This window comes from Microcebus murinus, chromosome 6 (genome assembly GCF_040939455.1).
Source record: "Microcebus murinus isolate Inina chromosome 6, M.murinus_Inina_mat1.0, whole genome shotgun sequence".
In the NCBI taxonomy this organism is placed as follows: Eukaryota; Metazoa; Chordata; class Mammalia; order Primates; family Cheirogaleidae; genus Microcebus; species Microcebus murinus.
This window is the reverse complement of record NC_134109.1, coordinates 27540336-27568012: the sequence shown is the minus strand read 5'-3', so window position 1 is coordinate 27568012 and position 27677 is coordinate 27540336. Positions and strand designations below refer to the sequence as shown.

General features: G+C 54.8%; 1 protein-coding gene across 1 annotated transcript; it reads left to right on the top strand.

Moving 5' to 3' along the window:
- Positions 1–5081: 5081 nt before the first annotated feature.
- Positions 5082–22522, top strand: VSX2 (visual system homeobox 2). The gene is made up of 5 exons (XM_012741944.2): positions 5082–5451; positions 6730–6814; positions 10611–10734; positions 21240–21420; positions 22200–22522. Exons 1-5 carry the CDS (start codon positions 5082–5084, stop codon positions 22520–22522), a joined length of 1083 nt encoding a protein of 360 aa, XP_012597398.1.
- The last annotated feature ends 5155 nt before the right edge of the window (positions 22523–27677 follow it).

Genomic DNA, 27677 nt, shown 5'->3' with positions numbered 1-27677 from the left:
ATTAATTGGCCAACTGATATATATATAAAAAATTAGCCGGGCATGGTGGCGCATGTAGTCCCAGCTACTTGGGAGGCTGAGGCAGAAGGATCACTGGAGCCCAGGAGTTTGAGGTTGCTGTGAGCTAGGCTGACGCCACGGCACTCACTCTAGCCTGGACAACAAAGCGAGACTCTGTCTCAAAAAAAAAAAAAAAAAAGAATAGCACATAGGAGGTGCTCAAAAAATATTTGTTGAAGGGATAGTTGACCAGATTGTCTTACGACAGTCCTATGAGGTAAAACAGAACACACACCCTCTCAGACGTCAGTGATGTTGCATTCCCACCATGTGAGACTGAGGGGAAACTGAGGCACAGCCCAGAGGCAGCCGGCAGGCTGGTAATGGAGCAAGTCCTCCATGGCTTGCTTCTTTCTGTCATTCCACTCCACCTGGAGGTGGACACAGCAGAAGAGACAAGGACACATGTGCAAGGTGTATTTATTTTCCCTTGAGAGACTGAGGAAGGGTTAATGCTGAGGGAGGGGGGATGCAGGGGGTTGTGGCAGCTGAAAGCTGTCAGGTGATACTCTGCTGGGATGAGACCCTCAGGTTAGCTAGAGGTGGCACTTGGAAGGTGACTGACAGGAGGCAGGGCCTTCTACAAGGCTGGCTGGAGGCATTACCAAGAGCCTGTTTCTTCCTCCCACTTCCTGGAGCCCTCTAAGAAAATTCTAAAGGGCATAGATTACTCCTTGGGCCCTTGGAGAACTGGGAGAAAAAACAGGCCCAGGTGTTTGAGGGAAGGTGCTCCCAGCACCCCTGAGTTCTGGGGATGCACCCCAGCCTTGACCTTAGCAGCCCTCCCACCCGCCTAGGGACCCCTTCCATTCTTCTTCCCCATTCTTGGTGGGGAGGATGGTAGTAAGCATTTGGGGGCATCAATTGCCTCCCCATGCCCAGGATCCCTTCTTGTGCTTGAGGTTCTGGCTCAATATTCAAGAAAACAAGAATGTAGTGGATTTGGACTCCCAGCTTGGCGCTTGGCAGCTGTGTGTTCTTGGGGAGGTCACCCAGCCTCTCTGAGGTTGCTTTCTCTTTTGAAAAATGATACATGTCTTTCAGAGTAGTTGGAAGGATTCACTGACACAATGTAAAAAAATCCAGAAGGTAATAAATGTTCAGGGTGTGTGAGTTAAATGTGAATCAGAATCCCTCCTTTTTTTTTTTTGGCAGTGTAAGCCTCTTTACTGAACAAAGGGAATGAAATATCCAATCCATGTCTGATGAGGGGAAGAGGCGAGAGCAGGACCTTCGGGGTGGGCACATCCTGAGACTCTCTCCGGAGAAATGTCCAGCACAACGAAAGATAAGGTTCACCTCCCAGGGGTAAGCCCAAAATACACACAGGCGCATTAAAAAAAGTGAAACACATTCATGGGTGACAGATTCATAATGGGATTATTGATTCAAACACAGATCCTTTCTCTTCCCTGCATTTTCCAACCCCTCCCCAAATATTGTTGCTGACGGCTGGGTGGTGACTCGGGGAGGCGGCTAGCAGGGGAGAATGACTTGGCCTGCAGCTGGTGCTGAAAGTGACCAGCACTAAGGCAAAGGGGAGAGACAGCACCCTCCCTCCCCCGATCACCCTTGCTGAGCTTTAGCATCTTATTTGTGACAAGGGGGACAGAACTCCTGACCTCTTGGAGAAGTTGAGTAGATTAAATGTGACAAGGGGACTGGCACCCGCTAACAGTAGTAGTAAGAGCCATGATGTATTGAGTGCTCAGGGCCAGGTACCATGCTAAGTACTTTGAAAATGTCACCTACTCCAATCACTGGCCCAAATTCCGAGAAGGCAGGAACTAGTACTTGCCAGTCCTGAGTACAGGATCCTCCTGCTTGCTACTAGTAGGAATGAACATTCATGGAAGCTTTATTTTGTAGCCTCATTTTGTACACTCATGGCGTAGCCTTGTTTACTGTTTTCCGCTCTGTATGTTTCTAATCTTCATGACAATTCTAAGCTATAGATACTACCATTATCCCCATTTTATGGATGAAGAAACTGAGGCACAGAGGGCACAAAGAGGTTAGGTAATTTTTCCAAGGTCACCAAGCAAGGGATAGTGTGGAAGTCTAAACCCAGACACTTTGGCTCTAGAGACCATGCCCTTGACCCCTGTGCTAACTCAAGGCTCAAGAGATGCTCCACAACCCCGTTACCAGGCTGTTTTATATGTAAAGCAGTCAATACTAAGAGAGAAGTTAAATGATTGGCTCAAGAAGACCCAGGATTTGGGTACAGTATGACCAAGCTAAATGCCACTGCACTCCCCTCAGCCCCTGGGGCCTGCCTTTCCTTGCAGGGATCCCCCGTCACCCACAAATATCTTAAGCCTTGGTCTGGCCCAAGTTGGGCAGCTGTGGAATAGTAACAGTGATATCCCAAAAGCTCCCAGTCAGCAGTTTGTTGGAGAGTCCAGCTCCCAGGGTGGGAATGGCTGCAGGCTGATGCCGGGTCCCCCCTCCAACTGCAGCTTTCAGCAAAGGTGCCTCTCAGAGGGCCTGGGGTTGCTGCTGTCCCCAACGTCCTTGGGCAGAATGGTGGCTGTCTCCCGGGGATTGGGAACTGGCAGCTTCAGACATGGGGTTTGGTCAAGAGATTTTTCATCCTCATCTCCTGGCGAGAGCCGACTTCATCACTCACACACTTGTTTTCCATCACTCACATTTGCCCATCGGCTGGCATCTGGCTCATCGTGGATGTCTCGTGATAAGTCAGGGACATGACAGATGCCATTAACATAGCATCCCCATCCATCCTCCCAGGGCAGGCTGGAACAGAGAAGGGGCTGAGTGAGGGATGGAGTCACAAGAGAACAGCTTCTGACAGCAGACTCATGCGAGGTTGGCTCCTCTGGCTTCTGCTACTTACTAGCTAGGTAACCTCTTGGGGAACCTAAGTTTCTGCATCCATAAAACAGGGATAGAAATTCTTTTCTGGCAGACAAGGCTGCCACTTTGCACAACTCCAGGGGGCACCATTCACATTGTTGTCTATGTCAGTGGTGTTACTTGGAACTCAGTTCCACAGCATACAAGGTGAAGGATGCCTTGAGATTGCGTATCCCTGAGTCTACACCTTGCAAATGAGAATTGCAATGCTAACTTTCAGATGTGCTAGTACAATTGGTGTGAGGACCAGAGATGATCCCATGTAAAGCATGTAAAGGGGCTAGGACAATGTAAGCACACAGTAGGCATGGCCTTATTGTGGGATAAGGAGGCAGCCCTTGGAGTGAATGGCTCACCTCTTCCAGAAACCTGCTCGGTGAGATGCCCTACCTAATTCCAGCTCTCACGTGGACAAGAACAGAGGGGGCGGAGACCCACCTCACAACAGCCTTGTTAGCAAGGCCTAGTTCCCACATCCTGCAGGGTCTCCTCTTACTTCTCAGTCTTGCCCCATGGCAGCCACAGAGGGTACCAGACACCATGGCAGTGGGCTGGGCATGGCTAGGGGGGTTCTCTGTGTTTGCGGGTTTACAGTGACTGGCCAAGAAATCCTGAATGGACTCTCTTCCTGGCCTGGTTTTACATGCTCTGCTCAAAGCAACTGACTATCCTTATCTCCCCTGTAGAGTGCCTTTGATTCAAGGAACATTTATTAAAGGCCTACTGTATGCTAGGCACAGTGGAGAGGGGAGGCCAAGAAGGGTTAGCTGAAGTGGTGGAGTGCAGGGACTTAGGGGTCTGTGACATGAGTGTGTGTGTGTGTGAGATCACCTTTGCTAATGACACTTCAGCCCAAGGGGGCTGTCCCTCCTCTGAGTCCTCAAGCAGGAGTGCTGTGGGAAACCAGTGGCTCCACTGTCATCTTTGGAATTCAGGCTTAGCTCTCCTATCCAGGTGACAAAGGCCCCAGCCTGCCTGGAGCAATATTTCCTGCTGCCTGTTCTGGATTTTCAACTGGCACCACTGGCCGTACTTCTGCAGCTTCCAGTGCAGAAGTGGCTCAGAGAAGACCGTCCAACTGGGGAGGCAGCTCACCTTCTAATTGCCACTCAGCCCTTCCTCCCCCCTCGCCCTCCCACCAACAATCCTGGCCTCTCCATTCTGTTTGCTCAATGAACTCTGAAGTACAGCAGGCCCCTTGCCTTGTCTGATTTACTGCGGACCCCTCGCTCCTAGCTCAGAGCTAGTAGGTGCTCAATAGGTATTAGTTGAACGAATGGATGGAAGAATAAATAAAGTCCTTGCCACAGAAGCTGGGCACACTTCGTGCTTACTCTAGGAAGATGTTCCCATGTCCATGGCTGTTCTCCAAAAGAAGTCATTGCTGCTCCTCCTTCTCAGCAGCGACCTGTAACCCTGACCCCTTCACCATTCACTGGGCCAACGCTTGAGTAGCTCTTCTGAAGGAGGCACTGTATCCTCAGCTGGGGAGATAAGCCCTCAGCTTCCCCCACTTCCACATCTCCCTCTCCACACCTGGGCCCCATTGCCACCACATACTGCTCGGGGAACTTGCCCCTCCCCTGTTCTATCTTTTGAATGGGAGTCCCATATTTGGGCTTCTGTGATTCTGCCGACCTGTGTAGGAGTTGAAGGAAGCAGGTCTCCCAGTCTCTAGCATCTGCCCTTAGCCCATCCTGCCACCTCACTCCAGGGATCTGTCCTGGCCAAGCCAGGGACATGTCCCAGCCAGCATCTACCCGAAGACCAAGCCACTCTGCCTCCTGGAACAGCCCTGAACCTTGTTGTCTCACCTTGGCCCCTGGGGTCCCTGCCCAGTGGGCATCCTGGAAAGCCCACCCGGTGCTCACCCCGCAGCGCCCTGGCCCCTCGGCACAGCCTGCAGCGGGAGCTGCCAGCTTTTTGGAATTCCTAATCGCTCCTGGCCCCGGTGATTGGCTGCTCAGCTCTGACCCCACTTGGGCTGCCGCCTGGTTGGATAAAAGGGGAATCTCCTTGGGGCTCCAGAGCATTAGATACCGGAGGGGGCACCTGGGACCAACTTCGCTAAACGGGGAGCCCGGCGGGGGGGTGGGGGGAGCTACAGACCTGCGGTCTCAGCCCCTCCAAAGAACCGGGAGATGACGGGGAAAGCGGGGGAAGCGCTGAGCAAGCCCAAGTCTGAGACAGTGGCCAAGAGTACCTCGGGGGGCGCCCCGGCCAGGTGCACCGGGTTCGGCATCCAGGAGATCCTGGGCTTGAACAAGGAGCCCCCCAGCTCCCACCCGCGGGCTGCCCTCGACGGCCTCGCCCCTGGGCACTTGCTGGCAGCGCGCTCAGTGCTCAGTCCCGCAGGAGTGGGTGGCATGGGGCTGCTGGGGCCCGGGGGGCTCCCCGGCTTCTACGCGCAGCCCACCTTCCTGGAAGTGCTGTCCGACCCGCAGAGCGTCCACTTGCAGCCACTGGGCAGAGCATCGGGGCCGCTGGACACCAGCCAGACGGCCAGCTCGGGTAGGTGAGGGCGAGGCTGCGCGGCTGCCTGACAGGGGGTGAGAGCCGGGAGCCCGCGCCGTCGGCTCTCGCCTGCGGGACAAGGCCTCCTCCCTGCGGAAAAGTTCATGCCAGGCCGAGGGGTCGCAGACAGGGCCTGGGGCCGATGCGCCCGGGGCTGGGGACCAGGAGGATGCTCTGGCGCCTTCCAGGTTTCGGCCCCTGCGTTTCCGGCCACCGAGCAGTTCTCTGGTCCCCGCATCTGGCCCACTTTAGCCGCTGCGCCCTACTAGGGCCCCACTGGAAACGGGGTTTGGAGTGTCGCAGCTGGCGTTGCAGGGTCTCCAGACGGGTTGGAGGGTCCCAGCTCCACTGTTCCACTGCGGCCCGGGCCTCCAGGAGGACCCGCGCTCCTGGAGCCGGATGCTGTTCCGCGCGCTGGCCGCTTGGGAGGCGGATGTCGACGCTGGCTCCGGCCCCAGCCTTGGTGTCCAAAGTTGCCTTTTTTCTCCTTTCTTTATTCCAAAACACCGCATTGGTCAGCTGGGGTTTATTTTTCATCCCAAGAACTCAAACAACCCAGCGACCACGGCAGCCGAAGCGGCCGCCATCCGATCCCACGTAAGCGCCACAATATATCCAAGCCCGGGGACTCGCGGGCTCGGAGACCCTGGATGACCTTCCCGCGCCCTCCTGGAGCCGCTTTCCGGGGTGTCCCGGCCTGCTCGGCCCTCCGGCTTTTGTTCGTCCTTGGCAATTCCCCCGATTTTTCGTTTCGTTTCGTTGTATTTGCAACGAAAAGTGGCGCCTCGCAGGCTCTCCAGCCTCGAGTGGGAGCGCATTGTACGGGCACTGCTAACGGGACTGTGCCTGAGCAGCCCCGGCGCTTCCCGGAGCCCAGCTCCCCAGTCTGGGCTCGGCTCTTTGGGGCCAACTTTCCGGCCCCGGGCGCTGGGGCTGCAAGCGCGGAGCAGGGTGCAGGCCGGGAGCGCCACCCGGGGGTCCCTGCGACCCCCTAAGGCCGCCTCGCTTTCCGCGGTCCCTGCCCCAAGCGCGCCAGGGCCTTTGCCTCTCTTGCAACGAAATCTGTCCAAAACCTCGGGATTCTAGCCCCGGCGAGGGAGAGGCCAGCCTAGGTTTAGGGATGGAGATGGGCACGGGGGTTCCGGAGGGCTTCCCGGGGAGTCAGAGCAGGCCCCCAGCGCTCCCGGAGGAGGTCAGGGGTGGGGCCCTCGCCGGTTTCTGGCGCCGCTGAGCGCGGTCCCCACTGTGCCGCATGTCCCTCCGCCTGCTTTTCAGATTCTGAAGATGTTTCCTCCAGTGATCGAAAAATGTCCAAATCGGCTTTAAACCAGACCAAGAAACGGAAGAAGCGGCGACACAGGTAAGGCCCCCCGTAGCGCGTTCTGTTACCTCTCCTGTCCCCGCCTGCCGTCCCCGGTTCTGGGCTTGGGTCACTCAAACCCTATTTTCGCCAACCCCAGATCTGAGGTCCGAGGCCACGCGAGGGCGGAGTGACCAGGCGTTGTTGGGAGCCATCTGCCCAGGGCCCGTGCGTCCGGCCGCGCCGGGTGGCCGCGCTAAGCGGCACAGTTCGGGTTTTCTCCTCCCGCAGGAGAAAGGACAGGCCCCAACCCGGGCCAAACCGGAGCTAGAGAGGGGTTGTCAGCCCCTAGGTCCCCGCGTCAGCACACCCGAGAGCCGCGGACACGCTGCGGCGGGCAGACCCGCTCCTACCTCGCGCCAGGGCCGGTTCCTTGGCCCCTCTGCCCGCCCCCCGCGCCGTTTCTCTCCCGCGGTCCCGTCCTCTCTGCAACTCCCCAGCTTCCTGCTCCCGCGTCCCCAGGGCTTGGGCAGTATCTGCGCCCGTGGAACGTCGTCTTTCGGCTGCTGTTTTTGTGATTCCGAGCGGGTCGCTTCCCTTCCGTGAGCCTCAGTCTCCTCGTCTGTAAAATGGTGGTGGGGGTTTGTGGACTGGATGGTCCCACTAGCCCTAGCTGCTAGAGTGGGGTGCGCTGCATTGGGGTGAAGACTGAAGAGAGTTTTTAAAAACGTACGTCTTTAAACAGACCTTGCTGGCGCGAAGTTAAAGTGCAATAGGCATATCCCGAAAAGTAATCCATCCACCCGCCCCCGCCCTCGCCTCCTGGCCCTCCCTGCCTTCCGCGTCCGCATCTCTGCCACGGGTTCCTTGTGTAAATCTGTGGGAAGGTTTTCAAGGAAATAAAGGAACAAGAACCAGAAATCGGCCTGCCTTTCTGCGAGTCTGCTCCCGGCCGCTGCCCCGCGCTCACCTCGGGGCTGTTCTTCCCCGTCTCTCTCGCTCGGTCCCGTCCTGGCCGCAGGGTCTGGCGCTCTGTCGGGACATGTCCCTGCTGGGAGCCCCGTCCCTCCCGGCTACATCCTTTTCTGTCACCCCAGTTTGTTCTCGGCCTCTCTGCACCCTCTCTTTTCTGCGCTTCGCTCCTGCTTGGCCCTCGGACGCTCCACTGTCCTCCCCATCTTTTAAAACGGCCCCTCCTGACCCCTCAGGCCCAGACAGGTTTTGGTTGGAATGAAGGTGAACTTCAACTTGGTTGCCCAGGGATCCGGGCTTATTCCCTTCAGACAGCTGTTTGCTTTTGTTTCGTTTGTTTCATTTTAAACGGGAACATTATTTTTCTAGTCCCGACCCTGGGTCCTTTTTAAAAACAAAAACAAAACCCATTCATTCATTCAACGAATATTCATTAAAACACTTTTTGTGCACCCATCTCATGCTGGTCCCAGGGCGGGTGATCCCGACGGCCTCTGCGAGCAGGGACAGGGACCCAAGGAACAAGGGCAGCTTGAAAGCAGCGGGACTCCTCCCGTGCCGGCGCGACAACGGTCGGGAGGGGTTCTCTAGCATGGGGAGCCCTGGGAAAAGCACCCGCAAACCCTGGGGGCAGGAAGGATGTTTCTGCATCAGGACATCTCGTTGTGTGGCACTTGGAGCTGGGTGACCCATCCCCCAAAATCCATGTTTCAGGTCCCTAACCCTCTGTTGTCATCTGCTACCCTCTTCACCAGGGAAATCTTGGGGGCTTTGGTGGGTTCCCAGGGGTGCAGAACAGCATGGGGACAACACCTAGGTATCAGCTGCCTTGGGTTTCTATTTCTGGTGCATGAAGGGACCGGGTTATTGCAGAGGGAAGAATGGCTGCTGATGACCAGTGCAGTCCTTAATTAGTAAATGATGCGTTTTCCTGAGCTTCTCTCATTTGGGGGTTTGGGGTAAAAGACTCCAGAATCTGGTGATGAGAGATGGGCTTGTCTTTAGCTCCCAGAAACAAACCAGGCTTAAAAGCACTTGCCGGTGGGGCGGGGGTGAAGCAGCCATGGTGACAGTCTCAGATTTTGCTCTTCTCTTTCCCTGGACAGCTTAGCTCCTCTTCAGGCAGGTTACAACAAGAGCCGGCAGGTCTGGGGTTCTGTACCAGCCAGGAACGGAGGTTGGGTCTCCTTGGGGAGGAAGGAGACTGTCACTGGAGAGCATGTGGCATCAACAGGGAACCAGTTCCGAGGCAGGAATTAGGGGAAGTTTGGAAGATTTGAGTTGTTGTTGTCTTTCATACGGGCTCTCCCAAGTACAGGCTGGCACTGGAACAGTTCTAAACGTCATATAATCAGCTCTCCTGTGTGGCTTTGGCCAGGCCACACCACCTCGCCTGCGTGCCTCAGTTTCCCTGGTCTTAAAAGGGACTTGCGTTCTTTTATTGTTTATTTTGACTCTTTGTTTATAGGCCCTTCAGCAGGTGAGAAATAGAAAGCAGGGGATCCTAAAATTTCTAAAGCGTTAACTCTCCGTATACATAAGCCTTCCACATTCCCCCCAAGAGAATAGGAGAAATGATTAAGAATCAAACCAGTCGTTTTCTATAAAGAGCACAATCCTTTTTCCTCACACACCTCCTGCATCATCCCCCAAGATAGTAAAGCCGACAAGGAATGTGTGGGGCTCAGCTTTGTACTTTTTGGTTGTGTTGGGCGAGAGCACAGCCGTGAAGGGTGCTAAACCTCTGTGCTGGTCCCGGGCTCCAGCTGACCAGGGGCTAAGCAAGGCATGTAACAGTTTCACCAGTTCGGTTTGTGGAAACTGGACTATACTGCCCCTGGGCTTGTTGATGAGGGTCCAGGATAAAGGTCTCCTGAAACCTGGTGACATTAAGGTCTGAAAAGAGAAGAGTGTGTGTCTGTAAGTAGATGTTTAGTGGTTTATTCAGGAAATGAGCATCTATGAATCTCCTAATATCAGAGGCAAAATTTTATGTGTTAAGAGCACATGCATTTTGCACATTTTCCTGGAGTGACGGGACAACGTAGCGTTTACCAGATTCTTAAAGCAGTTTGTGACATAAAATAGGTCACCGTGAACTGCTCTGTGGGGGTAGGAGGCTCACCGGGTGGCCTGGATGGGCCCCTCCCCAAGCGAGTGGCTGAGCCTTCGTGGGAGGATTGGAAGGTGGCCCTTGCCTCTTGAGCACTGGAGGGGACAGGGAAAGGCTCCAGGGCAGCTCTAGGGAGCTGGAGTCTGCCCTGGTGTCAGGGTGTCAGAGGAAGGGCAGGGGAGAGGAGGGAGCGAGCATGAAGGGGAGTTGAGGGAGCAGGGGATTCAGTTCTCAGCCATACCAACCCGGAGGCTGAAGCTGCATTTGTCTTTCTGGGGAATCTTCAAACTTTGAGTGGAATTAAAACGTCCAACTCTAGTGTCTGGGAGGGGAGCCCAGGAAGCAGGTGCAGGTGGGGCCAGGGTGTTTATTGATCTGCTGAGCTCCTCTGCTCTGTGCTCAGGAGGAGGAACGGAGGCTTTCTGCATTTTTAAAAATTTCCTTTCTAACAACACCCTTTCCCCAAGAGCACCTCCAGAAAGATTCCCAGTGTCAAATGTCACTGAGGGCTGAAGTAATGCCCATCCCATCACCAGAAGTGTAGTGTGGGCCCTCAACTTTGAATGCTGGAGAGTCCAGAGGGTTAAGCTGTGAATGTGTGTGTAGATATATGTGTGTGAGAGAGAAAGGAGGTGTGTTTGTGTCAAATTGTGCAGAGCCGGCCTGGGGTTGGGGTCTGTCCGGGAGGCGCAAGGGAGGGCCACTCTGTTCTCTCTGAGACAGGCTCTTTCGGTTTCCTGGGCCCTGAGTGTCCGCTGTTGCTCCCCTCAGGACAATCTTTACCTCCTACCAGCTCGAGGAGCTGGAGAAGGCGTTCAACGAGGCCCACTACCCAGACGTCTATGCCCGGGAGATGCTGGCCATGAAAACGGAGCTGCCGGAAGACAGGATACAGGTAACAGCCCTGAGCCCCTCTCTCCCACGCTTGCCCCTCTCTCAGGGACATCTGCCACCGCAGGGTCCCAGGTACCCAGGACCACCCCTTCCACATGCTATGGGCATGTGCTTGCAGGTGACAGTGTCCTCACGGATAACATTTGAGCTGATAGGTGCTTGTTGAACACTTACCATGTGAAGTGGGCACTGCGGGGGTCAGGGTGGGGACAGAGGCTTAGCAGGTGTGGCCTGGCCTGCTACAATTCCTGAGGAGTGTGTCAGACAGCCCCTGAGGAGCCTGGTGATGGGAGAGGGGTACCGCATGGGGCCTGGGTTCTGGGCAGGGTCTTTGTGGAGGCAGATGTCCCCTCAGTGCAGCTGAGGTAGCCCCAGGCCTCTGTGGGTGGCTGTGAAGGGGAAGGTGGCTTCTACCCCTGACCCCAGTTTGCTTCCCGTCCCTCCCCTCCCCTCCCTTCCCACCCCCTACACTCACCCACCCCAGGCTCCTTCCACCCCTCACAGTCCAGTGGCTGCTGGCCTTGCCCTGAGCTCCTGCTCCTTTTCTTCTCCCTCTCTGGCCCTGTGTGTGGCCTGGGACTTGTGCCTTGTGTGCTCACTGAGCCCTCCTCCACTCCTGGGCAGTTTGGGGCATAACCAACCACGGACCTGGGCGGCACCTGCTCAGCTGTGGTGGGCATGGGGCCTCCTCTCAGCGGTGCAGGGCCTTCCCAAGTCCAGAGTCCCCTTGCTGGGCGGGGGACCACAGCATCATTTCTCTGGGAGAAGATGAAGTCTGGTGGCTTTCTGGGCAGGGCCTTCATGAAGTGGAGAGTGGAGTGAGAGGAGCATTTCTAGAAGATTTGGAGTTGCCCTAGGTAGAGCTCAACCTTAAATGAAAGCTGCACCCCCCCACCTGAGTGGTCCAGAGAGTAGTTCACAGAAGGGCAGGAGAGTGGACAGGGCAGGTCCCCACGCCCTGAGACTGCTGCTCTGCCCTCCTCTGCAAGGTCTTTCATGCCTCCCTCCCCGTGTGAGTGTGCCTGGGAGGTGGCCACAGCCCTAGAGAAGGAACCAAATGAGGTGTACAGGTTGCTCTGTACTCTCACTGGAGGACCAGAGGATGGGAAATGAGGCCTTGAGCTGCTTTTCCAGAAAGGCCTTCCTCTCTCTTGGAAATCTATTTGGAATTTCAGCCAATGGCTTTAGACATTGACACTAACAATAAGCTCAATTATTCATAAGCAGATTATGTTTGGTGCATTACTCATGGTGGCCTGGACCCGTTACCCTCCATCCACCCAATTGGGTTCTAGTGGGGTGAGCTGGGTGTTGATTCTGCATTGTGTGTGTGTGTGTGTGTGTGTGTATGTGTGTGTGTGTATAAGCCGAGGCCCAGTCCAATTGTGTGGCGGTAACCCCTGCCTGCCCTTCATTAGCACAGAGTTGGCCAGGACAAGTGGCTGCGGTGGGAGGAGGGCTGACAACCCTCACTGTTGGCAGCCCCACATTTGCACATTGACCAGTAAGAAGGAGCCACTTGTTTCCTGCAGTGGGCTGTCCTAAAATCTGGCTCTGATGTTGGGGCTGGAGGGTTTGAAACCTGCTGAGCTCAGGATTTGTGGGAAGGTTCTCCCTGGGCTGTGACTGCATTGCTACAAATGCCCTGGCGAGCCCATGCTTGGCTTCCTTAAGTTGCCTGGGGGTTGTCCATAGGGTGGTGTCTGAAGCCACCAGAACCAGCACAAAGGATCGAGGGGTGCGGAGTAAGGAGAGCTCATTGCCCTTGGGACCCTGAGGATTGGCTCTGTAATTTGTACATAGAGGAGAAATGAGGCAAGAGTCTCTCAAACCCTTTGAGCACCACATGGCTAAATGCTGCCCCCAGAAGGTGCGTTTGAATTGTTAAACAGTCTAGCCCCAAAGTGTCTAACAAAGTGGGGAAGATCTTGGTGTGTATCAGTAACAATCACAGTTTCCATGTGCCAGACATTCTCCTAAATACATGAGGAGCACAGGAGAGGCAGGGGGGTATAGTGGTTAGAGTCACTGACTCAGGAGCCAGACTGCCTGGCTTCGTGGCTGGGCTTCCCCTCCCAGAAGCTCCTTGTCCTCATCTGACCAATGGGGGTGACAGTGGCACCAGCCTCTCGTGCAGATGCAATGAGCCATATGTGTGCGGTATTCAGGGCAGTGCCTGGCACGTGCCCCCGCTCACTCGATGTCAGCTCTGATCTCACTAAATCCTAGTGATAACCAGAGGGGTAGAGACCATGAGCTCCCTTCTAGAGCCAAGGAAGCTGAGGCATTGCAGCTTGCCCCAGGCCACCCAGCTAGAAAGTGGAGGACATAAGACTCAAACCTGGGTCTAAACAGAAAGGCCCCCCCCTTTCACCACCTGCCTCTTGGGTTTTAAGTCTTTATTTTGCCTTAAAGCTGGGGGAGCAGAGGTGATTTGAAGTCAGTGGGGGAGGGTATATCACAACTTCTTTATAAAAATAGTCAATATTTATTGAGTACCAGGCCACTATTATTAAAAAACAAAGACTCAGGTATAACAAAAGCATTTTTTGAATGGATAAATTCATGTAAATGAATTCAAAAGGGTGAAAAATGAGTCTCCCTCCCCTCCTCCCCACCTTCAGCTCTCCCTTGGTAACCAGCATCCTTTGTTTCCTTCCAGGGATAGTTTATGCACAGTCAGAAAAGAGTCCTCAGAACACTGTGAGCGAGCTAGTTTCTATAGTCCCATTTTACAGATGGGGAACCTGAGGTATAGAGGCCAGAATTCAGACCTGAGTCCTTTTAGACTCCAGAGCCCTTGCTTCCCCACATTGCTATCTTCCTCACCATTTCCTCTCAACATGTTGATAAGGTTGGGACAGTGCATTTAAAGATGGAAAGCTGCCACTCCAGCACCAGGCCCCGCCCCTGACCCCCCCCCTTTGGGTCAGGGGACTGTGCACATGCTGCGGCGAAGGAGGGGGAAGATGAGGAGTCATTAGAGGCTCCAGGTCTGGAGTTATTCTCAAGGTGGAATGGAAGCTTATTGGACTGGAAGTCAGGTACCCAGATCGTAGCTCTGGCTCTGATATCCACCAGGGTGGCAGAGGCCAGGCCACCTCCTATCTCTGGGCCTCATCCTCCTCACCTGGAAAAGAAAGAGGTGAGGTCCCTCCCAGGGATGGGCCTCCTCAGGCTTACCTCCCCTCAACACCCCTGGGCCACCAGTGGTGGAATGGGGGTGCAGGACGGGTGCACAGCTTGGACATACATCCCTTCTGGGCCAACCTGAGCAAACCCCCGCGTGTGTCTGACGTCTACTGTCAAATGTCTAATGAGAACCCACAGCACAGACGTGAAAAGTCAGACACTCCTACTTCTCATCTTTCCCTGCCATCAAGCCAAACTCTGAGCCCCTCAAATTCTCGTTTATAAAATAAGGATTATAATATTTTTCCAAAATGCTAATTTTGCAAGTGGTGTTATTACTGGCATTTATTCAGTACTCATCAGTGTCCTAGATAGTAATGATAGTAATTTGTAATTTAATAATTTAAAGATGGTAATTTGTCTCATTTAATCCCTCACAACCAGATGAATTAGATATCATTCCAGTACCTATTTTCTGGATGAGGAAACTGAGGGGCTGAGTGATAAAGTAAACAGGACTGGGATTCAAACCCAGGACTCAGCCACCACCGTGTAGATCCCAGAGGTAAACAGGAATGCCTCTCTACAGACTGTAATGATGCAAAGCGCAGTGGGGATGGCCCAGTCCCAGCAGCAGGGGGGGCTTTGTGCTTTGAGGATGAGCACTTCCTCACTCACTCTGCATCTCCCTGGGTTGGGGATGGAGGCACATGGTGCAATGTTAGGGTAAGAGAAGAGACTGTGTCTCCATGTCAGACTCAGGCATACAGTCCATTTTTTGTGTGGACTGCCAAAAAATTGCCAGGATATGGCATTCTGGAAGCACCTGCCAAATGTCAGCCTTAGGGAAGAGGAAATGGATTTCCAGACTGACTCATTTCCTCTGTGGGGTCACTTGTTACTAAAATTGTGAAGTCAGGCACTATATATATCCACTTATTTGTTTACAGTATTTTTTTCTGACAAACATTGTGCTTGTTATAAAAATGCAACAGTACAGAGCTATGGATGTGCAAAGTGAACGGAGACTACATTTCACCCACTCTTAGCGGCTTCGTGTATGTCGAAGTGTGAGGTTTAGTTTCTCTGACTAGCGCTGCTCAACTTTGCCTCTTATAAAGTGGTCCCTGCCCAGGGGGAAGGGACAAAGTACTAAGGGGTTATGTTCCAGAAGTAAAAAGACAGGTGCCTGGGTGGGAAAGCGTTTGCAGTGTAGCTCAGTTCGGGATGTATATTAGAATCACCAGGGCAGATTTTTAAAATACCAATGCGGGGCTCCCACACCCAGCAATTCTGGGTTTAATTGGCTTAAAATTAAACACCTGCATGTTGGCATCTGTGTGTTTTAAACTCTCTCCAGGTGATTCTTTGTGAAGTCAGTATAAAAACACTGGTTTGGAGGCTCAGGGCAGGTGTTTCTGTGTTCTACCTGGGTTAATATGAGTGGAAGAAAGTGGAGTTTTGGGTGACGGGGGCAGAGTGAGGAACAAAATGATCTGTCGGTGGGCAGAGAGGGATGTTGCCTGGGGCTGCCCGGAAATGTGGGCAGAGCTGCCCCCTAGTGGACATCAGAGGCTGCAACAAGGCCCCGCTTCTCTGAGCCGCAAGCTGGGCTGGACTGGACGGGTGCGCTGAAATATGGTGTCAGAAGTGCTGAGTGGATGTGGAGCATGAAGCCGTTAAATTACACCAGCAATGAGCCCAGATTCATCAGCTTCCAGCTAGAGGAGAAGAGGGAGGCCGGGTGAACGTGATGGACGCTCACCCAGTGTATGGCCAACAGAGCCAGGTCTGAGGGCATGTGGCAAGCTTGGAGACCAGAATGTGTCATGCAAGATGTCTCTGTCAGGGGACGATCCTGGAAGGAGTGCAGAGGGTCTCCTGCGAGCCCCTTGGGCGAAGGAGCCCTGGGCATGTTGTCTCATGGGGATGCCTGGATGGAAGCATTCAGGACAGGGACTAGATGACAATGCAGACACAAGAGGAGGCATGGGGCACGGCCACTGCTCACTGCCCATGGCAGTTACCTACACAGAGAAAGAGCTGACAGGGTCACCTGGCTTGCTAGCTGTGCACCCTGTGGCAGAGGAGCATCCATTTGGCAAGGGTTCCCTGGGTCCAGTTCACCCTTGGAGGCACAGGCACCTCTCTGCTAGCTGTGGAGGCACCTGCCAGTTCTACTGTTGACAGCCAGAGGCATCCGTGCTACCTGGGCTTTCTGAGTGTTGCAGAGGCTCCACCACTCAGGGGAAATGTATCAAGAAATCCAGGCTCATTCCCAAGCTCAAAGATCCTGCCAACTCACCTTTGCCTGGGACTCCAAACCTGGTAACCTTTGATGTCACCTTGGGTCCCTTACGTACTTGGGGCCCTGAAGTATAAGGCAGGGCGCTGGTCCTGGCTGGGGCCTTGATGCAAAGATCTCCTGAAGAGTTTGGGACCAGACTCCCATGTGAAAGGAGCAGTCTCTTCTAGAAAGTGGGCAGTCAGGAAAGTGAGCAAGAGACAGATTGAAGGAATATTATAGGCTTCGCAGAACCAAGAGCCCAAGTAGCACCTCAAAGATGGAAGACAGGAGGATGTCATTTTATGTGAAAAGTGTCCTGGAGCTGGAAAGCAAAGCCTTGTCTTGTTGCACATTTGTCCACAGAAGTCATCAAGCATCAGACCAACATGTTTCAGCTCTTACTATGTGTCAGGCATTTCCCACACACCGTCTAATGTTCACAACAAACCCACAAGGAGGTGGCATCTCCAGGCAGGTGAGGAATGGGAAGCTCAGAAAGGTTAAGAAATGCCCCACAAAGGCAACTAGAGGCAGAGCAGGGATCTCCAACCTTGGGCTTCTAGCTTCTGAGCTCCAGACGACTCATGAACATATGGGTGCTGCAGGGGTATCCTCCTGCATTGGTGCCTCAGGGGCTTGGAACATAGTGGAAATGTGGGGAGAGTTTCAGGGGCAGCTACTTGGCACTCCAGATGCCTGCAAGGGAAACTACCTGTATTAATGTATTCAGCCTGAAGGTCAGTTCTGTCCTTTCCTTTCCCCTCCTCCTGGAGTTGTTGATATTATTATCATTTGCCAGTCTAGCCTTGCTAGTGAGCATATGGAGGAGGCCAGAGCAACAGGCAGTGCCATTGATTAACCTGCCTTCTGCAGGCTCCCACTGACTTTCTTAACTAGACTTACTGAGCACCTTCTGTATTTCAAGCAGTCACTTGTTTAGGCACTCACTTACTCTATTTAATACTCCAAACAACCCTGGAAGGCTGGGTGCGGTGGCCTGTAATCCTAGCACCCTGGGAGGCTGAGGCGGGCAGATTGCTTAAGGTCAGGAGTTCGAAACCAGCCTGAGCAAGAGCGAGACCCCCGTCTCTACTATAAATAGAAAGAAATTACTTGGCCAACTAAAATATATAGAAAAAATTAACCAGGCATGGTGGCTTATGCCTGTAGTCCCAGCTACTCGGGAGGCTGAGGCAGTAGGATCAATTGAGCCCAGGAGTTTGAGGTTGCTGTGAGCTAGGCTGACGCCACGGCACTCACTCTAGCCTAGGCAACAGAGCAAGACTCTGTCTCAAAAGAAAAGAAAAGACAAACAACCCTGGAAAGTAGGCATTCTTATTTTTTGCTTGCCCAAGATCACACAGCAGTGTTTTTCAAAGCTAGGAATTCCGGTTCAGGACTGGCTGACCTCAACACTGCTTATACATTTTTAAGTTCTATACACATGTGGTTGATTCCAGGAAGGGACTAGAAAGGCAGATGTGAAGGGTGGTCAGGGTTAATTCTAATCCCTTGTCCACTTCCCTCCAAGGCACCACTGCCACAGCTTCCCTGCCAACTGTCCTAAAAAGAAATTGTTTTGGCCGTCCAGGTTTCCTCCATAAATTGGAGTAGCATCTGGTCTTCACAGAGAGCCAGGCATTCCAGGAGCCCATCACTGAGGTCTGGATGACTTCTGGTTTGAGCGACCAGCTGGCACCAGCTCCCCTGGGAGAGTATCTGTGGGCAAAGTCTCATCTACAGACCAGTGATTCATTTGCCCAAATCAGAAGACCCAGGAAAATGGTTCTGTTTAGAGGCCCCAGAGATGATCTGAATCCTGAGTCTGCACCCCTGCTTTAGTTCCTAAAGATGCTGTTTCCTTCCAAGAGCCTGCCCCACCCATCTCAAGCACGGATGCTCACGGACTCCTGGGGAAGCCAGGGCAATGTACCTTTACCAGGTATCCACCCTGGGGTGGCAGGGGCCCCTCTGTCTTTGGATATTCCATGATGCCTTTTCCAGACTCTCTAAATTCAAACCTCAATGAAAACAGAAAGTTCTTTCATAAATTTGGCATCAAACTCATTTGACAGCAAAAATTGGACTTGAACCTATGCAATTTATTTATCCATTGGTGTGAATATGTATTTTGCACAGAAATCAAAACTGGTGGGTTTGACTGTGAGGCACTGCCACTGCAGGGCATTATGTAACATGCGGTGTATGCATCACATATCTTTTCCAAAATATTCTCCAGTCCAGCCCCACTGGTTCCAGTTAAGGGCTTTTGGCCTTGTTGTTTTATAATGCACTGTATTCAAGCAGGACAGGTCCTCTCCTAACCAGGAAGCAGATGGCTTGCTTATATTCGTAAAGGAAGCCTTCCCAACCCTCTGTGGTCAGACTTGGTGCCTGGAATTCCATCACCAGGTGTTTCATTCTTTGCTGTCCTCTGAGGTGGATAAAACCAGAAGTCACTTATACTTTTATGTAGATTAGCGCTTTTAGATCTTTCCTCTGTGGGAGAAAGCAGCTTGAGGCAAGTGAGTTATTGTGGAGGGCGACCAAATGCTAAGGAGAGGGAGATGGGACAGGACTGAGACCCCAGACAAAGCGCAGGCCCTGGGCAGGGCAGACATCCCGCAAGACAGGCAGGCAGTGGAGCCAGGCCAGGACGCAGCCCGAACGGCTCACCGCTCTCCATTTCCTAGTGCACGAAGGGCAGCCGTCTGGTGGCCTTCAGATTAGATAAACCCTGTCCCTGGCAGGGGTCACCAGGGCGGTCAGGTCCGGACCAGGCGGAGGCCTTGCACCTGTGCTTCCCAGTGAGCAGGAGCAGGTGCCAAACTCAGGGGGCAGCGCCACCCCGGGGTAGGAGAGGCCTAGAGCATCTGAGGCCGTGTCGCTCCCAGTTTTAGAGGCTCCTAGTTATTCACAAATGAAGAAACGCCAACACAGGGTTACGCATGTTTGGGTCAACTTAAGGGTGTGCGTGGACGGGGAGGTCCTTCCGCAGTGTCTCTGCCGCCGTGGGGCCGCTTGGGCCCGGGGATGCGAGGCGGGCGGGCCGGAGCGCCCCCTGGCGGGTGTGGCCGGTCGCGCTCCGCCGCAGACTCGGGGCTGCCGCGGGCCGCCGGGCGCTCACTCCGCCACCTGGCGGCGGCGGCGGGGAGCGCAGGGCGCGCGGACCCGGGCGCGGGCGGCCCAGCCCCGCGCTCCCTCCGAGGCAGCAAGGGGTTAAGCTGTCAGCGGCGCGATGCTAAACAGGTGTCAAAGGCGCCCCATATATCTGCAGATTGAAATCAAATTCTTCGCCGTATAAAAAGATAAATTACCCAGGCGCTGCCGCGCGTCCCACTCATCACGCCAGCGCCAGACGGCAGGCAATTTTTTTTTTTAATGTGCTAACGACCTAATCAAGCAATCAAGTCGGGGAAGATTGCGGAGTGACCGGGGCAGCCATCTGCCGGCGGGCCCGCGTCCGTCCCCGCGCGGGGCGGCGCCGGGAGGGGGCGGCCGGGGAGAGGGGGGAAACCCTAAACAAATTAACACCCAATTTTCCCCGTCTAATTAGTTAAATGAGAAGTGCTGGGGTCCCGGGGGAGCGGGAGCGGCGGCGGCGCGGCCTCCCCAGCATTAATTAGCGCGGGTCAATGCCGCGCTCCCCCGAGAGCGGCCGCTTTAATTTCCCGTGATATTTCAGTGCCTGCGGCCCATCGATTCAAACTGAAATTAACTTATTTTTCAATCAGCCCAGGGCTGCCCCTGGGGGTGACTCTTCTTTTGCCGCCTCCTGAATAGCGCGGGAGCAATTTTTCATCAGGAGCTGATACCTCGGCCGCGGGGGAGGGGCGCGGCGGGGGAGGGGGAGGGTGGGGGAGGGGCGCGGCGGGGGAGGGGGAGGGTGGGGGAGGGGCGCGGCGGGGGAGGGGCGCGGCAACCGCGGGGAAGAGGGTGGGTTCCCGGGGCCCGCCTGCCCCTCCCCGGCCCTCCTTCCGCGGGCGCCTCGGGCGACTGCCGCCCGGTCCGGGCCGCAGGGCTGCGGGGGTAAGAAGGCACCGGCCCGGCCTGGGGCCTTTCTAGCGCCGCCGCTTTCCCGCGGGCCTCCCGCCGCCCGGAAGACCGAGCCGGCGAAGCTCTTGGCTCTGTGAGCTGCTGGAAGTCTCTGGAAAGCTGCTTTGGGAGACCAAGAAATCCTCCTTCCCCAAACACGGCAGGGATTCTGGGATCTCCTTCAAGAATGCGGTTGAGCGCTCTAGCCTGGGCAACAGAGCCAGACTCTGTCTCAAAAAAAAAAAGAATGGGGAGAGTGCTGGGGACACCCCCAGGGGACCCGGCCCTCGCTCAGGCCCTGCACAGTCAGCCCTGGCGCCAGAGGAGCGTGCCCCAGCTCCTTCCCCGCCGCGCTCCCACTCGCCCTCGGCCCCGCGGAGCGCGGGCTCCGTCCCCGACTGCGCGGTGGCTGCCCCCAAGTGGGGACGGCGAGTAACTGGGGTCAAACGCGGCAGGCAGGGCGGAGGAGGGAGGCTGACCCTGGCCTCCAGGGGGTGTCCCCTCCCTACTTCCTGATACCTGGATGAAATGCCCTTTGCTCCCTGAGCTCACACTCACCTGCGGCTTCCCGGGATGGTTCTGGCTCTGGGCTTCCAGCAGAGAGGGAGCCCTAAGCCAGAGATGCTGCTAGTCCAGTCCTGGGAAAGGTGTGTTTCCTTCTGCAAATCAGGAAAGAGATCCTGTTTATGCGCTGGAGGTGTGAGCACGTGCAGGACAGCTGCCAGGGGCGGGTCAGGCTTCTCAGCTGCAAACTGAAAACCACCCTGGGTCCTGCCCACCTGCAAGATCCTGTCCCAGGAGGTGGCCTTATCCCATCTCCCTAGAACTGCGTTGAATTAAAAAAAAAAAAAAAAGGGACCCATTTTGCCCATCTCACAGGACTGATTTCCTCCATCTGAACAGCCCCTGAGCTTAGAGGAAGCCCAGGCCACCCCCAGGGGGCTGCCAGTAGCTAAGGGTGTCCGTTGGAGAAGCCTCCGCTCCAGGCAGACACGGGGGTGAGGGCCCGTGCCTCTCAGAGCACAGCCCTGACTTGTCCTCTGCGCTTGCAGGTTTGGTTCCAGAACCGCAGAGCCAAGTGGAGGAAGCGGGAGAAGTGCTGGGGCCGGAGCAGCGTCATGGCGGAGTACGGGCTCTACGGCGCCATGGTGCGGCACTCCATCCCCCTGCCCGAGTCCATCCTCAAATCTGCCAAGGATGGCATCATGGACTCCTGTGCCCCGTGGCTACTGGGTAAGGGCCTGCACCCTCCTTGGGGCCCTGCCCCTGCGGTGAGGCGAGCGGGCCCCCTGGAGGAGGGGACAGAGCCCTGGGGCAGGGAGGGCAGCCCTCCAGAGCAGGCCCCTCAGTCTACCTTGGGGCACTCAGGGCAGGTGGGCCTGGGGCCGGGTGTCTGTCCCTTGTACCTACCTACTGGGTCCCCGGGTCTCTGTGGGTTCTGTGAGGAGGGTATGACAGTTGCCGTGGGGTCTGTACTCCTCCCCCCGGCCAGGTGGGTTTATGGTGACTGGAACAGTCCCCTTGGCAGTTGAGGGGGGACCCCTGGTCCCTTTCACCACCATTTTGGCTTTGCCCAAAGGGCTTCTTTTCCCCCAGTCGCTCCACCTGCTGCCTTCCCCACCTGCCATCAGGGCCCACGTCTGGCAACAGCACTAGCTTGTCTTGGGGTTCTAAGATCTGGAATCCCTGGAGGGAGGGGCGGGGGAGCAAGTGCTGTGGCCTGGAAAGAACAAAACAGGCGGCCGGGGCCCAGGGGTGCAGGGGTGCGGTGAGAAGTCCTCCAAGGGCCTGGTTACCAGCTGCGGTTCTGCAGCCCTCCCCCAGCCACCCTCCCCGCCCCCTGACCCCAGCCTGGCCCTGGGACTCGGCCCTGGGACTTGGGCGACTGCGGCGTGGGAAGTAAGGCTTTCTGCTTGTCCTTAATTCTGGCCTCTCTCTATCTTTGCTGTTTTCAGTTCAAGATGGCTTTCCCAGGCGCTTTTCTAAACCCGAATACCAACAATTCTTTTTAGGGATGCACAAAAAGTCGCTGGAGGCGGCAGCCGAGTCGGGGAGGAAGCCCGAGGTGGAACGCCAGGCCCTGCCCAAGCTGGACAAGGTGGAGCAGGAGGAGCGGGGCCCCGACCCCCAGGCGGCCATCTCCCAGGAGGAACTGAGGGAGAACAGCATCGCAGCGCTCCGAGCCAAAGCTCAGGAGCACAGCACCAAAGTGCTGGGGACTGTGTCTGGGCCCGACAGCCTGGCCCGGGATGCCGAGAAGCCGGAGGAGGAGGCCATGGACGAAGACAGGCCAGCGGAGAGGCTGAGTCCGCCGCAGCTTGAGGACATGGCTTAGGTCAAGGGTGTGCAGACACCGCAGCCCCAAGACTCTGCTCTCCTCCAGGGCTGTGGTGTGGTGCAGGAGGTGCTCTCGGGGCGCCGGCCCAGGCCCAGCCTCTGCCCTCCTCCACTCCCCCACAGACCCCTTCACCCGGTGTCTGCAGGCACAGCTCAGTTCTGGCCGTGGCTTGGACCACGCTGAGACATCCCCGACCTAGTCTCCACCTCTCCAGCCTCCGCCTCCTCATCCCAGCATCCCTGCATCAGACGCCTTCTTGCTGCCCCAGACCAGCCCTCGAGCCCCTTTCGCTCAATCCCCTGGCACCTCTCACTGTTCACAGCCACCCTGTTCTCCGTCCTCTTGCTCTAAAGCGCCCCCTTCCTGGCTCTACACCCCTTGTGGATTCTGCTCTTCCCATGCCCAAAGCTGGCCACAGCTGTGACACGGACCCTCCTGCCCACTGTAGCTCCAGTGGCCCAGGCGCCCCAAGTCCTCATAAAGTCTTCTTCCACCTCAGCCTGTTCCTTCCCCCGGGCCTGGGCCTGGGCTTCTGCTGTGTGATGATACTGCCCTGCAGGCCCAGGCACAACCTCTGCCACCTCTGTTTTCCCATCGGTGGGGTCCAGATTCCAGACTAAACTTGGAAGTGTCAGCCTGGGCCCCTTAGCCACCCTCAGTCTTATGCCCTGCCAGTGGTCACCCTCAGGAACCCTCCCCCACACCCAGCCTGCCCCACCGGTTCCTCCCAGGTGAGAGTTGACAACACAGCATGTGGTGATGTACAATACTTGTAGTGAGTCCAAGTCCTGTGCCCTGCAGTGAGGGGGCACCTCTCTAAGATGCCACGGTCACTGCCTGTGGTGGCATCCAAACCCCCTGCTAGGGCCCTGTGTTCTGCAGCATCCTGACTCTCAATATGCTACCTATTAACCTGACTTGCCGTGAAGGCCCTCTTCTCCCAGAGCCCCTTGCCAACTTCTGATTCGCATGTGCCCTGCCTTGGAGCAACCCAGTCCAGCTGTTAAATGACACCTGGGAAGCCACAGTCCTCAACTTGATCCAGAGAGGTCAAGCCTGGGGTGGGCCAGGGGCTGTACACATCTGTTGAGGGCTGGCCACAAGAAGAGTGGGGAAGGGCAGCAGGGGGGGAGGCTACCGTTAAGCCGACACTAAGCTGCAAGCACACACACTTCATGCTAGGTGTGTGCCAGGAAGCAGGTCCCCTAGAATAAGACAGACACAGTAACCACGATGGGCTAAGGGCCAGGGAGCTTCTTTCTGCCTGCTGGTGGGTGGGCCTGTCGGTTCTGCAGCTGTCCTTTCCCTAGCCTTTGCCATTCCCATTAGAAATGGGGACACATAGCCTAGTTGAGCCTGGGGCACCCGGATTCCCAGGTCAGGCACACGATTCCCCCACCCCTGTGACATTTCCTTCTACCCTCCCACCCACCTTTGCAGGGAATACCTCGCCAGAGAAAGGCCTGAGACAGTGAGCTGCGATTTTAATTCTGTATCAAAAGTTGATTTCTTCTTCATTCCGTTCATGAAACTCCCTAGTTCTTCTTGTCTTTGTTCTCTGTTGTTTGAAGTGTTAGACTAGCCCCTGGTGTGTAAATAATGTACATAGAGTAAGAAAGAAACTTGATATCGAGGTGTTTGAAATATGGAACTGTAATAACTTCTAGGTATCTAAACCTGTGATTTCTGTGCCATTTTCTGTAAAGATACAAGTAAGAATAAAATTGACGCAAAATAGCAGGGGAGGACTCCAAGGGTCCGGTGCGGGTGGGATGGTTTGTGTATATGTCAATAGGTGGCAAAAAAAAGTAAACCCACACATTGATTTTTAGGTGAAAATTACTGGGTTCCTTTTTCAAAATTTTTCAAAATGTAGAGGTGCAAGTGACCTGCATCGCTCCAGTGAGCTGACACCACCTTTGGATGACATTGGTCACTGTGACACAGGATCCTTTTCCCTATCAGACACAACTTACATATCCCAGTGTGGCACCCCTAAATTATTACCTATAACGCCCTCCTCCTCCCCGCACAGTCGATTACATTTTCCTTTCTCTCTGGTACTTACAATCAGCCCTGTTTCCTTCACACCTCTGGTGAAGCCCACAGCTCACCTTGCCCCCAAGAGCACCAACACCGCTTTCATGTACACCTGTGCACTTGCACATTTCACCCGCAACCTGAACGACGACAAGGAATGGAAAAGGTAGCAGTATCTGGGGCTGAATCTGTCTGAGAGTCAGACAGATTATGCTAAATCTCTGTCAAAGAAAAGAGTGAACAAGAGAAACAGCTCAAGAAAGGCCGTGTGAAATTGTCTGCAGACAGCCGTGACCCACGGACTTGATGTGTTGGATGGAATTACAAGACGAGAGAGTGGAATGAGCAGACTAGATAGGTTGTATTTGAGCTTTTGGCTCGAGGAATCTCATAAGATTGTTTCAAATTGGCTCAGATGTGAACTCCCTTGTGGATGAGGCTTCTGGCATCCCATCATCAAAGGAGAATGACAGGAGGGTGGCAGTCCTTGCACTCTGGATTGGACCCCATGGGATCCTGCCAGGCCCTGAGCCTGCGGGGCACACCTGGGAAATCTCTGGCTCCTGTGGGGGGGAGGGGAAAAGCCGAGAGCCTGGCTTCAAGTCCTGCCACGCTGGGTGGCTCCCTGTAGGACTGACCTTGGTCTAGAATGCCCTTCCCTCACCGCGTTCTCCCCCCTCCTCCAGGAAGTAAACTGCCACTCATCCTTCAAGTCCCCTCCTCTCTGAAGCCTTCCTGACCCTCTGGGAAGAGTTTATCAACTCTGTTCTCTTACAGCACTTTTGACATTCCTGGATTATGGCATTTTCTGCATTGTGTTGTAATTTTTTACTTACAAGTCTGCCCACAAAACTGATTTCTTCAAGGGTGGGACCATATCTCATTCCTCTTTTATCCCCAGGGCCCATCAAAGGGCCTGACACTCAGTCTATTGCTGAGTGAATGAATGAACAAATGTTCTTATAACTCATCCATTTATTCAATAATTTAAAAACATTTATTGAGCATCTAATATATACCAGGCAGTAGGGCAAAGCACTGGGCATAGAGTGGTGGACAAAGCAGTCCCAAGTTCCCTGTTCTCATAGGACTTACAGTCTGGAGAATTCAATAAATATAAAATATTTAATAATTTAATATTTAACAATATAAAATATTTAATAAACACAAATAAAATATAAAATTGCATATGTCCTAAGTCCTTGGAGGCATGATACAAGGGACCATGAAAACATCTAATAGGGTGACTTGACCATCTGTCCACGTGTGGGACTCGAGCCAAGGCGTTTAACCTCCGAGCCTCTCTCTTCTGCGTTCTAAAACAGAACAATGATATCTGTGCGCCAGTCTCGTAGTGTTGTTCGGGAGAGGCGAGGACACTGGGAAAGGCACCATCTGGGCACGAAGGAAAGGTGGCTGTGCCCAGGCAGGCTCCTTAAGCCTGGGGGACATCCTTAGCAGCTGCCCCACCCTCAGGTAGATCTAGGGGACAATTGGGACACTCAGAGGTAGGTACCAGAAAGCCTCCTGAAAGGCCACCTGGAGGCATTTACCCTGCAGGGAGGCAAGCAGCTCTCCGCAGAAGGAAATGCGAATAGGCCTCCAGGCACTTAACGAGGGGCAGGGGCCAGGCTGGATAGGAAAGGAAGACCTGAACAGCCAGGCCCAACCCGGCAGAACAAGGAGAAATCCTGCTCAGGTGCTGACTGCAGCCCTGGAGCATCTTCTTTCCTGGGACCCCGAAACCTGGCGCCCAGAAGGGAGGTTTTAGTTTTATTCCAGGATCCCCGGGCCCAACAAGCTGTGGGTAGATGGCTGCAGGCATTGCGATGAGCAAGAGGATGAAAGGGCAGGAGGGACTGATTTATGAGGGCTGCTGGGGCTGCTGGCGGGGATGGATGAGGGGGAGTCTGGCTCAGGGTGGGAAAACAGCAGGGTGGGCTGGTGACGGTGGGGAACTCCTGAGGCCCAGCACTGTGGCCTGGAGAGGCAGCTGCTGCAAGGCACAGGGGTCTGATCCGAGGGATCACTGGGCCCTGGTCCCAGCTCCCTGCTGGCCTCTCCAGCCTCCTATGTCTCCTGCACCCCACAGCTCACTGTGGGGCTTGCAGTCTTTCTCCTGCTCCCACCAGAGCGGCGGTGCCTTCTCTTCCCGGCCTCCCCTGAGCGCAGAGGTGTGGCAGCCGATTGTAAGAGAGGTACTACACTAATGTCAGTTGTCAATAATAGGGGAAGTGGAAATAGAGTGGGTGTCTCAGTCCATTTTTGTGTTGCTGTAACAGAATACCACAGACCGAGTAATTTATAAAGAAAAGGCATTTCTTAACAGTTCTGCAGGCTGGGTGAGGGCCTCCTCTTCCCAGCCTCCCCTGGGAGCTGCCCCAACATGGCTGCAGGCGGAAGGGCGAGAGAACGGGAGACAGCAAGAGAGCAGGACGGGCGGGCTTTGCTTGATAACAGCCCACTCACTCCTGTGATAGCAACGTCAATCCCCTCGGCAGGGCAGAGCCCCCACAGCCCAATCCCCACTTATTAGGCCCACCTCCCAAACCGTTGCGCTGGGGATGAAGTTCCCAGCACTTGAACTTTGGGGGACACATTTGCACTGTAGCAGGGGGTTATGGGATCTCTGTACTATCTTCACGATTTTTATGTCCATTTAATATTGTAAAAATAAAGTTTATTTCAAAAAATAAACTAGTTGGTTTTCTAGAGGGAAAACAACAGATGGCTTCTTTGGGTTGGACGCAGTGCTGGGGCTGCCCCTTTCCTGTCTCTAACCCCCGGGGCTCCACATACCCAGTGTCCCAGTTGGCCCCCAGGCACCCACGACCCACCCTCTGGGGAACCGAGCAGGGGTCAGGAGCCACTGGCCTCAACCAGCTCAGTTTCCTGGTGCTTCCTGCCTCCTGTTTCTTCTTCAGGTTGTCCCAGCCTCTTGACTGGCTCTCCTCGTCTCAGGGAATGAAGTCAGGGCAGAATCTGCTTAGTCACAGCTAATTTTTAAATTTTTTGTAGAGACGGGGTCTCACTATGTTGCTCAGGCTGGTCTTGAACTCCTGACCTCAAGTGATCCTCCCACCTTGGCCTCCCAAAGTCCTGGGATTACAGG

Excerpts from the sequence above, each read along its gene's own strand:
- VSX2 (XM_012741944.2), top strand. The coding sequence starts at position 5,082 with ATGACGGGGAAAGCGGGGGAAGCGCTGAGCAAGCCCAAGTCTGAGACA. Across the intron at positions 10,735-21,239 it reads TGCCGGAAGACAGGATACAG|GTTTGGTTCCAGAACCGCAG; the intron begins GTAACAGCCCTG and ends CTGCGCTTGCAG. Across the intron at positions 21,421-22,199 it reads CTGTGCCCCGTGGCTACTGG|GGATGCACAAAAAGTCGCTG; the intron begins GTAAGGGCCTGC and ends AATTCTTTTTAG.